The 14,335-nt window shown below is 38.9% G+C and overlaps 1 protein-coding gene across 1 annotated transcript in view; it reads left to right on the top strand.

Annotated features, from left to right (window-relative positions):
* The window catches only part of Cdk17 (cyclin dependent kinase 17), an 84,997-nt gene extending 70,662 nt beyond the window's left edge, over window positions 1-14,335 (top strand). Inside the window, exons 11-17 of the mRNA XM_037196819.1 lie at window positions 5,313-5,433; window positions 7,989-8,086; window positions 8,540-8,645; window positions 9,481-9,523; window positions 10,354-10,444; window positions 11,982-12,059; window positions 12,580-14,335. Coding sequence (XP_037052714.1) covers window positions 5,313-5,433; window positions 7,989-8,086; window positions 8,540-8,645; window positions 9,481-9,523; window positions 10,354-10,444; window positions 11,982-12,059; window positions 12,580-12,617 — 575 coding nt within the window. The 3' untranslated portion in view covers window positions 12,618-14,335. The remainder of the gene's footprint in view (window positions 1-5,312; window positions 5,434-7,988; window positions 8,087-8,539; window positions 8,646-9,480; window positions 9,524-10,353; window positions 10,445-11,981; window positions 12,060-12,579) is intronic.

Below are 14,335 nucleotides of genomic sequence, written 5' to 3'. Positions count from 1 at the left end.
ACAGTGTGAAGGGCCAAGTGTCAGTTATACTTCAGATACTTGATACCGCAGCAGTCAAATTTATTTTCCTCAACTTTCAGCCTGGGGTATAAGTCTTTACAGTATTTCTTGTGATAAAATGAGGTACATATATAAAACACATTGACCTCACACAGAAACAACAGTAATCTAAAGAAAAGGGGCTAGGGTGTCCTTTTCTAAAGAATCACTGTTTTGCTAGGAAATTTTGGACTAATAGACTGAATACTTAGACTTCAGTTCATTTGCTTGCTTGCTTGCTTTTTCTTCTTTCTTTCCATTCATTCATTCATTCATTCATTCATTTATTATCTGTCTATTCTATCATATCTATCTATCTATCTATCTATCTATCTATCTATCTATTTATTTATTTGAAACAAGGCTTCTCTGTGTAGCCTTGGCTGTCCTGGAAAGGCTGGCATCCAACTCAAAGAGATCTGCTTGCCTCTGCCTCCAGAGTTCTGGGATTAAAGGTGTGTGCCACCACCTCCCAGTCATATTTTGTTTTCTTAAAAATGAATTGTTGTTCCTCTTCAGGCCTGGGTTAGTTAGCCATGTTGTTGAGATTTCACGGACGTAGCTTCCCTGGTATTTGCTGGAGACACACACAGTCCTCTCAGCCGAACAGCTTGGCGTTCCTCCAGCCTCTCCGTCTCCCGCCATCCTCTTTGGAGATGGTTCCTGAGCCCGAGGTGCAGGAGTTTTGTTCTAGATGGATCAGCTGGCGTGGCTGCCACGGGATGACTTGTTGTCTGCGTTTTGACCAGCTGTGGTTTTCTGTAACAGTCTTTAGCTGTTGCAGAGAGAAGTTTCTTAGTTGAGGGGTTAGAGCTTCACATACCTGTGGGTGTGAGAATAAATATTTAGAGTGCAGTCAGGAATTGTGCGGCTAGTTTAGTGAAGCGGCAGCTGTAGGTTCTTCCCCAAATCCATATCATGCTAACACGGAAGCGGGATCTCGTGGGACTCCAACCCTAGGGGGTAAAACCAAACTACAGACCACTAAGGAATGCTGAGTGTGGAAGAAATAGTCTTCCTCAGGCAAGAGCCTCGCTATAAGTTATCCAGTACCAAGTGGTCAGCCCTAAAGTTATATATGTGTCCAAGTAACATTACATGGACTGAGCAGATTGTGTTTATATCTTTAGGAATATATCTTGCAAACAATCACACACACACACACACACAGATGAATTTTTCTTGGGGCCACCAACTCACAAAAAAATAGCATGAAGGTTTATTAATTGTGAAAGCTTAGCCATTAGCTTAGGTTTGTCCCACTCTCTCTTATAACTTAAATTAACCCATATTCCTATTAATCTACGTTCTACCATGTGTCTTTTACCCCTGTCCCATTCTGTGTGTCCAACTCATTCTGCATCTCAGTGGAATCTCCTGCACACCTAGATTCTCCTCCTCTTCTTTCTCTCCATAGAAATCCCACCTATACCTCCTGTCTAGCTATTGGCTAATTAGCTTTTTATCATACCAATTACAGCAGTACATCTTCACACAGTGTACAGCTATCCCACAACACATATATATATAAACTCACATATGTGTATGTGCGTATATACATCATGTACATATATACATACACACACACACACACACACACACACACACACACACACACAATGAAAGAGAAAGACGTCATGAATTTGAGATCCGAAAGCAGTTGTGGGGGAGGTAGGAAGAGTTGGAGGGAGGAGAGGGAAGGGGAAAATGATAGAATTTTAATTTCAAAAATGATTTTTTAAATGAATTGCCATTTTAATAAAAACATATTCATATATCATGTGATACAATAACATATTAATAGAACACAAATAAATATGCAAATAAAATAAGGAAAAAAGGATTATTCAAGTTTTCAAACAAGTGAAAATTTGAGAACTTGGATCTGCTACTTTGGCTTTAACTCCTAACTTGCTGATGTTCAGAGACAATACAGTGGTGACATAAAATATTTTATGAACCTTTGATATATCAAAGAAATGCATAGCCATTTATATAACCCAAAGACCAGCATTTCCCAAATTACCAGGAGATGACACTGGATAAAGATCCGGTTAAAGCGCTGGCTGGGGCACAGAGCGCCCAGGAAAGCAGCGGAAGTTCATGGCGGCGCTCTCAGTTCCCACATAAGCTTTCACAAACCACGTTCTGTCTCAGTAGGGCCACAGAAGATGGCTCAGGCCTCAGAAGAGGTGCTTGGTGTTTGTGGGATTTATTCTTGTCGTATGTATGTGAGCTGTTAGAAATTTGATGTGCTACCCTGCGGAAACCGTGATTTATCAAAGCATCGTATCACAGCAGATCAAATGTAGAAGCAAATGTGGAATCCAGTTGTCCTTCATTAACGTCAAATTTAAAATAAGTAATAGAAATGTAGGGCCAATCTTGCCCCATCCCCCCCCCCCCGCCTTTGCCATGGAAAATAGCTTTTTATAGAGATGTTATCGCAGACAGCCTGTTGTGAATGGTGGGCGCTTGAGGTTAGGATTGTTGGGTGGTTTTGGCTTTTGAGGCAGGGTCTCACTGTGTAGCCCACATTGACCTCAAACTCATGATCATCTTGCTTCAGTCTCTTGAATTACGTGATTATAGGACAGCATTGCTACACCTGATTGAGTCTTGTTTTTAATCTGTAAATAAGTACTTTTAAGTTTTCTCAATTTTAGATTATAAATATGGTAAATACCAACAATCCACATAAATGAAAGCACTTGGGTCCTTAATTTTGAAACGCTTATGCCGGATCCTGAGACCTGGAAGCTGCCTCTGAAAAGCTTTTCCCCATATGCCTGCCTCCATTCGTCTGGTTTTTTGTTTGTTTGGTTGGTTTTTTATTTGCTTAGTGATTTAACTAGTAGCTGTTTATCCGTATCCCTCTAACTAATCTGATTTTAAGGGGTGTGTCTGATTTTAAGGGGTTTGAAAATAAAATACACTTACATACACTTCACTTTTAGCAAATTTTATATTGAAAGAATATTTTGTAGAGTAGCTTTGAATTTTTGTGTTATACAGTCAGAATTTGAATATTTTAGTAAACTTAGTTTTTAAATGCCAGTATAGTTTCTGCGATTAGCATTTGTAAGTTACAATAATTTTACTGTAGGACTTTAATACATTTCACAAATAGGAGATTTTCCAGCTTTCTGTTGGTAACAAGTTAAAACCCATTCTTATTGAAGAGTGAATTTCCCCCAGCTGTTTATGGACATTTGTATTTAGAACTTGACCATTTGTTTGTAGGGGCTCTACTGCTTGGCTCCCTGAGTCTAAATGAGAAGCACAGATGAATTGTGTATGCTTACACAGATTACATACCCGTTACCTCTTGGGCATCATTTATGCTGTTTCCCTTAGAATTGTCCCTGCTCCTCCTTCCTCTCTCCTTGCCAAGCTAGTTTTTTCCCTTAAGCTTAGTCCTGAATGAATGTCAGTGGCAGAGCAGTCATGCAAAGGGTATGTCAAAGGCCGTGGACAGTCTTTTATCTGAGAGTGCTCTGAATTGTAGACTTTGAGTTTTTCCTTTAATCTCCAGAGAGCAAGCAGGCAAAAACCCATATTACAGTCATCATTGTCTCCAGTGCTTGGCAGTTTTTTTTTTTTTATTTAAATTGGTTGCATAGTAAATACACATATGGCTTCCAGTAATGCGGGTCATTTCACTGCGTGCTGATTCTCCCTTTTTCCCCCTGTGGTGCTGGGGATCCAAGTCAGCCCTGAGTGTGGTAGCAGACAGGAGCTCTGAACTACATCTCCACCTTTGCGAGTTGTTCTTGATCACTTTGAAAATACCATTATTTCCTTATTATCAGTGAAATTCAGACAGTTGGTAAAGTCAAACAGAAATACATACTTCCATTACTGGTAGAACACGGCTTTAAACAAATGTATATCACAGTTAATGTGGGACGAGATTGTTTATATAATTTCATAGAAAAGACTGAAGCTCTGATTTTGACCCCTGAGCCCAGCAGGGTAAGCGTCTCCGTTCAGGACAGGGGAGTAAAATGCTATGGACAGTTGGCTTTAATGGCTTAAATTCCAGCAGATTTACAGTCTTGCCATCCACGACTCATTCTTAATATCAAGATGTGCAAGGTGGCGCACACCTTTAATCCCAGGACTCAGGAGGCAGAGGCAAGCAATCTCTGAGTTTGAGGCCAGCCTGGTCTACATAGTGAGTTCCAGGGCTATATAGTGATAGCCTGTCTCAAACAAAACAAAACAAAAAACCAAGTGTGAGGAATGAGAAAGCTGCCCTGCATCTTGCTAATTACCAAAATATGTGGAAAAATAATTTGTTGGACATGACTATACCAAACTGGAATGTTGGGATAACAATTTATAATTAAAATAGTGTCAACATTACACCAATTTAATGAAATGTTGAGTTTCCATTTTATGACATTTTTACTTAATATTTTAATAAGATACATAGTTATGCATAACAGCAATCTTAGCCTAAGCGCCCTTGTTACTTGAAATAAAATGTATGATAAAAATAAGGTTATGTTTCTCAGATGTAAACTTATTAACCACAGTTTAGAAGCTTAGATCATTAACTCTCCGCCAGTGGCAGAGCAAGGAGGTTGCAGGCTTTTCTGTATTTGGGAACACACAGTAGAGTCCACAGGAGGCCGACAAGGGATGGGCATTGTTTATAGCAGTTGGTATTATCCAAAAGCATCAAGGCCTCTCTTACCCTAAAGTTACCCACCTCATACAAGGCATTTAAAAAAAGACAAAGAGCACCAAGTTTTGTTCCAGAGAAATCTCCAAATAGGCTCAAGAAAATTGCCAATAAAATTCAACTAGTCATAGACCAAATGATTGTGAGGTTTTTAATTTGTAAAAAATGATGTAGCAAATAAATGTGGCCTTTGGGTTAAAAGGTGGTAAATAGCTTATAGCCGTAGCAAGGAAACTATATCTCAGTGTCATTGACCTATTTTGGATTAATTTCAGGAAATAATTCTGGCATCATGACTCATCGACAAACAGAAAATATCTTAAGTTTTAATTAACTTAGACACTGCGTCAGCTTAGTCTCTGGTCTGCAATTACTGTTTTTAGTTTAATTATATAATACTGACTCGGCCCAGGACTCCATGCATTCAACAGAATTTGTAAAACTAATTTTTTGAAGTTTCAAGATGTTAAAGATTAGGTAGGCTTCACTGAATGAATGGGTCATGGTGAAGATAGGGACTAAGAAATTCATATATTCATGGATCTCAGTATATTTCATTCCTTGTTTTCTTTTCCCTGTGAAGGACTAGCCAGAGCCAAGTCAGTTCCCACAAAGACCTACTCAAATGAAGTTGTCACGCTGTGGTACCGGCCTCCAGATGTGCTTCTCGGCTCCTCAGAGTACTCAACCCAGATTGACATGTGGTAAATATACAGAGATGCCGTTGCCCTTTATAGTTTGAAGAGCATCGCCATTAACAGGGCACCCTGACAAATACTTATTTTTCCTTAATTTTCAAGATTTTAAAGAGTTAGTTTGTGTATGAGCAGTGATTAAGAATTGAGGTATGCCTGGTCTACAGAGTGAGTTCCAGGACAGCCAGGACTGTTACACAGAGAAACCTTATCTCGAAAAACTAAAAGAAAAAAAGGAAAAAAAGAATTGAGGCATGGAAATAGAACTATTTAGATTTAAATGTCAAGTCTACCACTAATGACTATATAACCGCCTTATTCACATTATTAGCCTGTGCCTTCATTAAGGGGGTAGACACAGTAATAATAAAGTTCAGTAGATATTAAGACTAAATGAGTTAATGCTCAGAGAGCACTTAAAAGAATATATGATATAGGAATTTCAAAAAAGTATTTTGAATATGTAGAATAGACCTACATATTTGGTCCAAAAAATAATTAAAATTTCAAATACCCTTTTCATACATAATTATGTGTGTTATATATGTATGTACACTTATGTGTATACGGTGCACTCACCTGTACATGCATACACATATAGAGACCAGAGGTCAACATGACACCTCACATATCACTTTCCCTTAAAAAACCGTTATTTCTTTGAGACAGTCTTTGAACCTGGAGCTTGCTGTCTGAGCTCAGCTAACAGGCCAGCTAGAGCTGGGCCCTCCCTGTCTCAGGCCTGTAGCATTTTGTACGTGGGCTCTCAGGCTGTGTGTGCAGCCAACATCGTGCCCACAGAGCCATGTCCCCAGCCTTCACATCATTGTAACTGCCATCGATCCTCTCTGCATGTTGCTAACAGAATCATTGCCTATATATTTCCTTGATCTGATAGAGATTTTCAACTTGATTCAGCCTATTTCTCAACACCGATGTTCTCCTTGACACAATTGTTCTGCTTGCTGTTCTTTAATTGGCCTAGCTCTCCTGCTCTCTGCCTAGTGTTCACCCCGGTCTGCTCATTTGACGTGTTCTCTCCACCCAGTGGGATCCGCGTGTAGAGATTCCAAACAGTTTGTTATCAGTCCTTTCCTGAGTGTGCCCCAGCTTCCAGAGGCAGTTCCTTTCTCTGAATCATGGCTGTGTTTATTATCTACTCCTTATGTCTAGTTTGTTTGTTTGTTTGTTTGTTTGTGACAGGGTTTCTCTGTGTAGCCCTGGCTGACCTGGATCTCGCACTGTAGACCAGGCTGGCCTTGAACTTAGAGATCCACGTGCCTCTGCTTCCTGAGTGCTGGGATTAAAGGCGTGTGCCACCACCACCCAGCTACTCTTTATGTCTTGATAACTTAAATGCTTATTTCTGTTATTGTCTTGTGCAATTGCATCTCATTTTGTAGGACTTTTTTTTTCTCTTAAATTCTAATAAGATATGCCGAAGATAAAGTTTATAATTTTAACTAGTCTGATTGTACAGTTTCAGACACAAGTTCATTTATATGGTTAAACAACGGTCTCTACTGTCCATCTTTAGAACTTAAGAACCTTTTACTCTTTTAAACTGAAACTTTACCCATTAGCTAACCATTCAAACTTTGTATTTGGTCCCTGGTAATCAGTACTCTACTTCCTGTCTCTGAATTTACCTGTTCCAAGTACCTCATGCAAATGAAACCATGCTACATTTGTCCTTTTCTTACTGACTTACTCGTTCATTTACCACGATGTCTTTAGGCTTCGTCAACACTGTGTGTGGTTTCCTCAAGTCATTGTGTATATACAGCACATCGTTTATTTGTTTGTCCAGTGATAGGGCCTGGAGTTTCTTCCATCTTTGACCTGCCGTCCATGATGCTACTGTGAATGTGGATGTACACATCGTTTCAAGACTTTGCTTTGGGTTCTCTTGCATACGTACCTAGAAGTGAAATTGCCGGGTCATGGCAGTTCTGTTTGCAAATGCGTGAGGAACCATCCTACTGCTTTCCATAGCAATGTGCCCTTTTCTCTTCTGCCTGGTGCTTTCAGTTTTGTGTGGTTTTGCTGTCTGTGCGCCCTTCTGGAAGCACTGTGTCTTACCTTCCTTGTATGGCATGGTTCCTAATGATGATGTCTGTTCTCCGAGCCTCTGCCTTTTCCTCCTCTTTCACACAGTCACGTCGCCACCAGCACCCGCCGGACTCGCTCCTTCCTGCGAGTCGGTCATGAATGGTGACTTCTCTCTCTTCCACACTACCATTGCAGTGTTACCGTCCAGGTGACCGTAGCGATAGTATGCTTCTGTCACTACTAAATAGTTTTTAATTCTCTGGGAATCGTATAGAAGAGAAAGCTAGACGTTTTAAGAGGAAAAATGAATTAGTAACATGGTGGTCGATACGGTAAATTTAATAAATCAGTTGGATCTAAAAATATCTTTGCAGAAAGTTTTCTGGTAGGCTGGTTTAAAATTCCCCTGAAAGGCAATCTTGAGGAAAAAATATTCTTGTGCTTCCTAATATGTAAATGGATTGTTTTCTTTTTCTTTCTTTCTTTTTTTTTTTAACTGATGCATTTTAAAGGGGAGTTGGCTGTATTTTCTTTGAAATGGCTTCTGGAAGACCACTGTTTCCAGGGTCAACCGTGGAAGATGAACTGCACTTAATATTTCGACTACTAGGTAAGAAAGAAGTCTTTTTCCCATGATTCACAGCTGCAGTTGGCTAGTTAAATAAGGACTGTCTGTAAGCATGTGTGTACATGCATGCATAGCTATTACGGTAACTACGGTTGGCCTCTCTGTCACAGGGTAGGTCTTCTAGGGTAGCTGCTCATTTAACTTCATTGCACAAAGATTTTATGAAAGAAGATTTGACCCTCTGCATATTATTAAGTACTGCACCTAGTGTAGTTAGTGCATATGGGACTTTATCATATTTATGACATAATCGCATAGTTCCTAATCCACACACACACATATATATATATGTGTAAAATTTTAATTTCTATTGAAATGGTTTAAGCATTTAATAAAAATATATGGTTCTTTAAGTATTTCTTAGTTATACCTGTTTATATATGTTTGTACATATATAATTTAAATGCTTATCATGAATTTATTCTTTTAATTCAGGAACTCCATCTCAGGAAACTTGGCCAGGTGTTTCTTCAAATGATGAATTCAAGAACTACAACTTCCCCAAATATAAGGCACAACCTCTAATTAACCACGCACCCAGGTATGTCTTTTTTAAGTGGAGAGGGGCAGACTCTTGTGGTTCATTAGACAGGTAGCTGTATTTACACAGTGAGGGTTCAGGACTGATGAGGAGGGTTTCTCAGCAGTATGTGACTTAAGTTGATTCTTTCCATTGACATAATGCTTTTGTAAGTCAGTGGTCAGGAATCCCCAAAGTATGTAAATAGAACTGAGCTGTAAAAGGAATATAGAATGCATATATCAGCATTCTGGAGCTTAGGTAGATAGATCCGCAAAGGCCATGATAACACTTCTGTTTAGGACTCTCGATGGCTTTGTCATTGGTTTTTATAGCCTTTATTACTGAAGTTTTATATACTTTATAGTAATCGTTGCTTAGCAAGTTATTTTCTGTGATTTTGTTGATGGCTTACCTTTATTTCGAATCCTGTTGATACATTTCGGGGTCACGGTCTCACTGTTTTTACCTATGTTCTAGGGGAGTGATGTTCTGGTGCCTTCATTGGCACACTGGATATTGGTGTCCAGTTTAAACTTCCCTCGTCATAGAGGATACTACTGTATTTGGGGGTAGAATGTTAACTTTCAAAATTCTATAAAGTTAATAATTTTTCTTGAATATTGAATATTTGAATGGCAGTCCCAATGATTTGTGGTTTATTCTCAAGAAAATGGCAAGATAAGTCTTTTAGGGCTAAGACAGGTTTGGGTCTTTGAAAGCAGTAAGAGTAGTTATTTTAGGGCACTTATATTTGGCCGATGGGAACATTTGGAAAATCATTTTATCTGGAGTGTTTCAGCTAAGAGAAAGGAATAAATGGACACTTGTTTTGGTTTGTTGTTCTTGTTTCTAGGTTAGACTCTGAAGGAATTGAGTTGATAACAAAATTTCTTCAGGTAAGTCACATCTTATTTTATAAACGTTAAATGGATCATTAAGTGTCGCTTTCCTTATAGGAACAATAGAATCAATAATAACCCCCTCAAGCACTGTTAATGGCAGTAAGATTGCTCACGGGGCTTTCTAGGCTGGCGGCCGCTCAGCGCGGCCCTTTGCAGTTCACGCCCTGTGCTCTCCTTTCCCACACTTGTGCCTGTAGGATGCTGCGCCCCAAGTACCGCTCATTCTCCTCCAGAGCAGGAAGAAGAGAGAGGACAAGGGTGCCATCGGCACATTCACTCTCTTACATCTAGAAAGCAAAGGCTTCTTCCAGGTCTCCTTGGCCAGAACATTTCATTGTAAAGAAGAAGCAAAAAAGGAGAATTAGGGAATTAGTCTAAATCTAGAACAGTTCATGGTTTGTCTGTTGGAGTTGGAAGCATGAACGTCTTGAACAAATCTAGGTTGCGTCATTTAGGAGAAAAGAGCGGTGCGATTTATCGGCCAGGGATGCCGGTATAAAGACATTGCGCATATCTCCACCAGTACATTGCTGTTTGCAAGGAAAAGTAACATTAAAGACTGAATGTGTTCAGTTTTCATCGCTTTAGAAAAATACAAAGAATCTAATTTTTTATTATGAGACTTAGCTGGGAAATGTGGAATTGAGATAGAATGATCCCCATACTCCGAGTGTATTGGGAGTACTCTAAATTGATGCTGGAAAAATTGCCATATTAAATAGTCAAGAATTTTTTAAGTATTTCTAAATACTAATGTATCCTTCTTCAGCTTTTTAGAGTAATTAGAGAAAAGGTTAATGAAGAAGTTTTTTGCTCTTTCACAGTATGAGTCTAAGAAGAGGGTTCCAGCGGAAGAGGCCATGAAACATGTGTACTTCAGAAGTCTGGGACCGAGAATACATGCTTTGCCAGAAAGTAAGACACACCAAGTTTGTTCCCTTTGATTTCCATTTGTCTAGGATTGAGCATTGGAATGTTTGGGGATTTAATTTGGGGATGGTTGTTGGTTTCTAAACCTAAAATTTTAGTCCTGGTTTGTAATCAGATCATGATTTTTTTTCCAAGCAAGGTATAGATCTTGTTTTTCTTATTTATGTCTTATAACATTGAGCACACTGTCTTTACTCACTAAGAAATCAGTAATATTTGGATGTGAATCATTAATCTTAGAATATGCTGATGATATCATCCTTATGCTTAATCTGGTTCAGTTCATTTGTTAAAAGTGGATTTCTAGGGTTGGACATGTGTAAACCTGACTTAAGAGGTTTACGCCAACCTCTCTGTAAAAGTTGGCCACTGCTGTGCGCATGTTCATCTCCAGTACTTGGTGGGGTGGGGATCCCGAGAGTCCAGGGCCAGCGTAGTCAAAATGGTGTGTTCACAGGCGCACACACTCCGTTTTCTATAAAGACTAGTGAAGCACGATCAAAATGCAAGCTTTTCCTCATGGAGCTGTATTTCTTTCCTGAGAGGATACCAAGACAGCTCTCCTTCCTTGTTATTCCGGCTGTACTCTCCCTAAGAAAATAGTAAGCCTATTACCGAAATCACTAGAATAGAAAACTGCCCGGGGCTGAGGCAACGCTTTAATTTTGTTCACGCTATCTTAAATTAGTCCAGTGTTTCACTTTAAAATGGAGGGGGGGGGGATAGGAGACTGCCGTGGAGAGCAGCTGTGGGAGCTATCAGCACCGTCCCATTCTCTTTTACTAGGTCCTTGTTAACTGAGTCCAGGGAACAGCTGGTAGCAAAGCCTGTACAAGACTTTTCATGTAGAATTTGCTTGATTTTTTTTTTTTTAAATGAAAAACTATCTCTGACGGAGGTTAGAAATGAGAGGCGATATGTTTATATTTCCTAAGTCTTTTTAAGACTGTGTCTTGCTATATAGCCCTGCCTGGCCTGGAACTCACTGTGTAAAGCAGCTGGCCTTGAGTGTAATGGTACTCCACAAAACCCTGCCTTCCAAGTACTTGGATTACAGATGTGTGCTACTACACCTTCCTTTCTTTTAAGGGAGGCATTTCGTTACCATGCCAAGTTGCAGTTTGATTTAGTGATTCCTGTACAAATCTACTCCATTCTTGACTGAAAGTATCCGAAAATAACTTAAAGGTTGATGTCCTCAGGCCTTTAAGGGGACAGATGTCAGGAAGAATAAGAACCCAGTAACGCATTTTAATTAGATCTCCCAACCCTAATAAGTCCTAAAACAATGTAAAAAAAGTTTTAAAGGCAGAGTTTGACAGAGAATGATTTGGAAGGAGATAACTTGATTTGGTTTTCTGCTTAGAACATAGGGACAAATGTGAAATCTTTAAGGGGGCCATAACCTTGGGAGTATAGAATAGATGTCCGATCTTGAGTCATCATATGTGTTTTGAATGTTTTATTGCAATTGATCTAGATTTGTTGTTAATATCTGGTGATTTTTGTCTATTCATTTTAGGCGTATCAATATTCAGTTTGAAAGAGATTCAGTTGCAAAAGGACCCGGGTTTTCGAAATTCTTCCTATCCAGAGACAGGTGTGTTTGTCATAAACCATTTCACGTGTCGATCATGAATTTTTGCGTGGAACCAAGCTTTGGGTTTATAAGTTGATGAGTAAAATTACTGATGTAAAAACCAATGTACAGTGCATCCCACAACTCTGTATGTTTAGATTTGCACATACTTAACTGTTTTGAATGATGTGGGCAGCTCAGTAAATCTTCAGAGAGCAATTGACTCAGTCAAGTCAGGGATCCTGAAAGCTGCAGCTGGCACAAAGACCTTTTACAAGAGTGACCTGCCTTGATCACTGCACACGCCATCCCTGGTACCTGAGGCAGAAGACATACCTAGCCATCAGGTTCGTCACTCGGAAGCATAGAAGCTGTAGACTGACCCCGTCACCAGAGGGTCCTTTAAGACAGTGCCGAGCACTCTTACCATGGAAGATTAGCATTTGCTGGTGGGAACATTAGCTTCCTAGAGTCACCAAATACTGTATGTGGGATGAAAACTGAACCTTGAACTGCCTCCTAAAATGACTTTATATTTTAGGACACGGGAAGAACAGAAGACAGAGCATGCTCTTTTAAGTCTGGTAACATGGTTTCAAGCCCAGCCCCAGCCTTTCTTAGCAGTCATGGACTCAGAGCTGAAGGCAGTTATTTCTTGTGCTGGACTTGGAACCTCCGTTTGTCTACACTGTCCTCTTCACAGTGGAGTCTTTTTATTGCAGACCTACAGATTGTTTTTTATATTTGTTGTCACAGTGTGACAATTTTTTTTTGTCTTGTCCAGTTGGTTTTAAGGTCGCCTCTGCCAGTAGAGCCAATAGGTCACAGCTCTCCATGTAACTGTCGCTGCAGAGTGTTGGGCAGGACTGAGAAACACAGTGCATTATTTATTGCGGAATCGTTGCTGCTAAATAACTACTGTCTGTTGATTTAACACAACAGTTGAATGCCTGAAGAAGTTGCAGTGGCTTTATTATATGTGAACGCATCTGTTTCTCCTCACAAAGTGTTTTTACTGCTGCATTTTTTTTTTTTGTTCGTTTGTGTTTTTAAAAAATTAAACTGCAGTGTTTTCCTGGAATGTACATTTAGCTTTGCTTAGCAGTAAAAAAAAAAAAAACGTGAGCCATCTTGAACACTCTTAAGTTCGTGCTACATATAATTTCGTAGGAACGCTGGCCGATAGCGTAGCTGAGAGATTGGCAGCACAATGTGTTTAAGAAGCATGCAATGTGAGAGTTGAGTCAAGCAGTGGAATATCAGACATTTTTGGATTCTTACATTAGACACCAATAAATTAAAAACCAAGTTATTTATTTTTACCTATTCCTCATTTTAGAAATGTCTACTGCATATTCGTATGCTCCTACCCTTGGTTAACTCTTGTACACTGTGTTTTTAGTTAAATTTTAACCATAGAAGTCATTCAAACAGGAAAGGCCTTGCTGCTCTTTGTTTTAAGCACATTTCTTTTATTAGATGATAATTCATTTTGAGGAACAGTTTCCTTCCTTCGGAGGCTGTGTGTGTTTCAGTAACATTCACTTGGAATCAGCTGAAAGCTGTACTATGTCTTTAAAATGAGCCATGATAAATTAGAAATGAGAAATAAGAACCCAGAGGACCGCTCTAAAGCATTGTGGGTATTATCTGCTCATCAGAGACACTAACTAGTGTAACTTGAATTATGCATCTCCTTGAACATCACAGACACTTTGGTGTTGGTAACAGTGTTTTAGGCATTTGTGTTCATTTTTAAGGACTATTGGTTAGTGCATCCTATAACTATAAATCTTAATTGATATATTTTGAAATGGTCATGTGCATTTTTGCCTTATATCATGAAAATAGTTATAACTTAATTTTTTTGTCCTGCCATTCACTGTAAACATTCAGGGTCCTCTCATTTCTGTTCAGGAAATCCTGTAGTTTATTGTTGTTATTTAACAGTATTAAGTGAGTTTTTGTATATTTCTTTTTAACTTTATTTGTGAATAGTGATTGTGGCATGTTTGGGGATGTTATTTTAATATTTCATGATACTGAAATTTTAATTTTTTTTTTTAAAAAAAAAAAAGTTCTGGAAGAAACAGATTCATGTATAATGGTGAATATCGGACCACTACTGCTTTTCACACCTGTCAACTGGTTTTCTGTTAAACCCTGTAGCCTAACTGCTGTTACTTCTAACTGACAGACATATGTATTAATATTGTACTTTGAAGGTTATAAATATTATGTGAAAATTCCTTCATTTCGTTTTGAAATTTATAACTAAATCTCTGTGTTATATAAAA

The sequence above is a fragment of the Peromyscus leucopus genome, chromosome 18 (assembly GCF_004664715.2).
Source record: "Peromyscus leucopus breed LL Stock chromosome 18, UCI_PerLeu_2.1, whole genome shotgun sequence".
Lineage (NCBI taxonomy): Eukaryota > Metazoa > Chordata > Mammalia > Rodentia > Cricetidae > Peromyscus > Peromyscus leucopus.
This window is presented reverse-complemented; position numbering and strand designations above follow the sequence as displayed.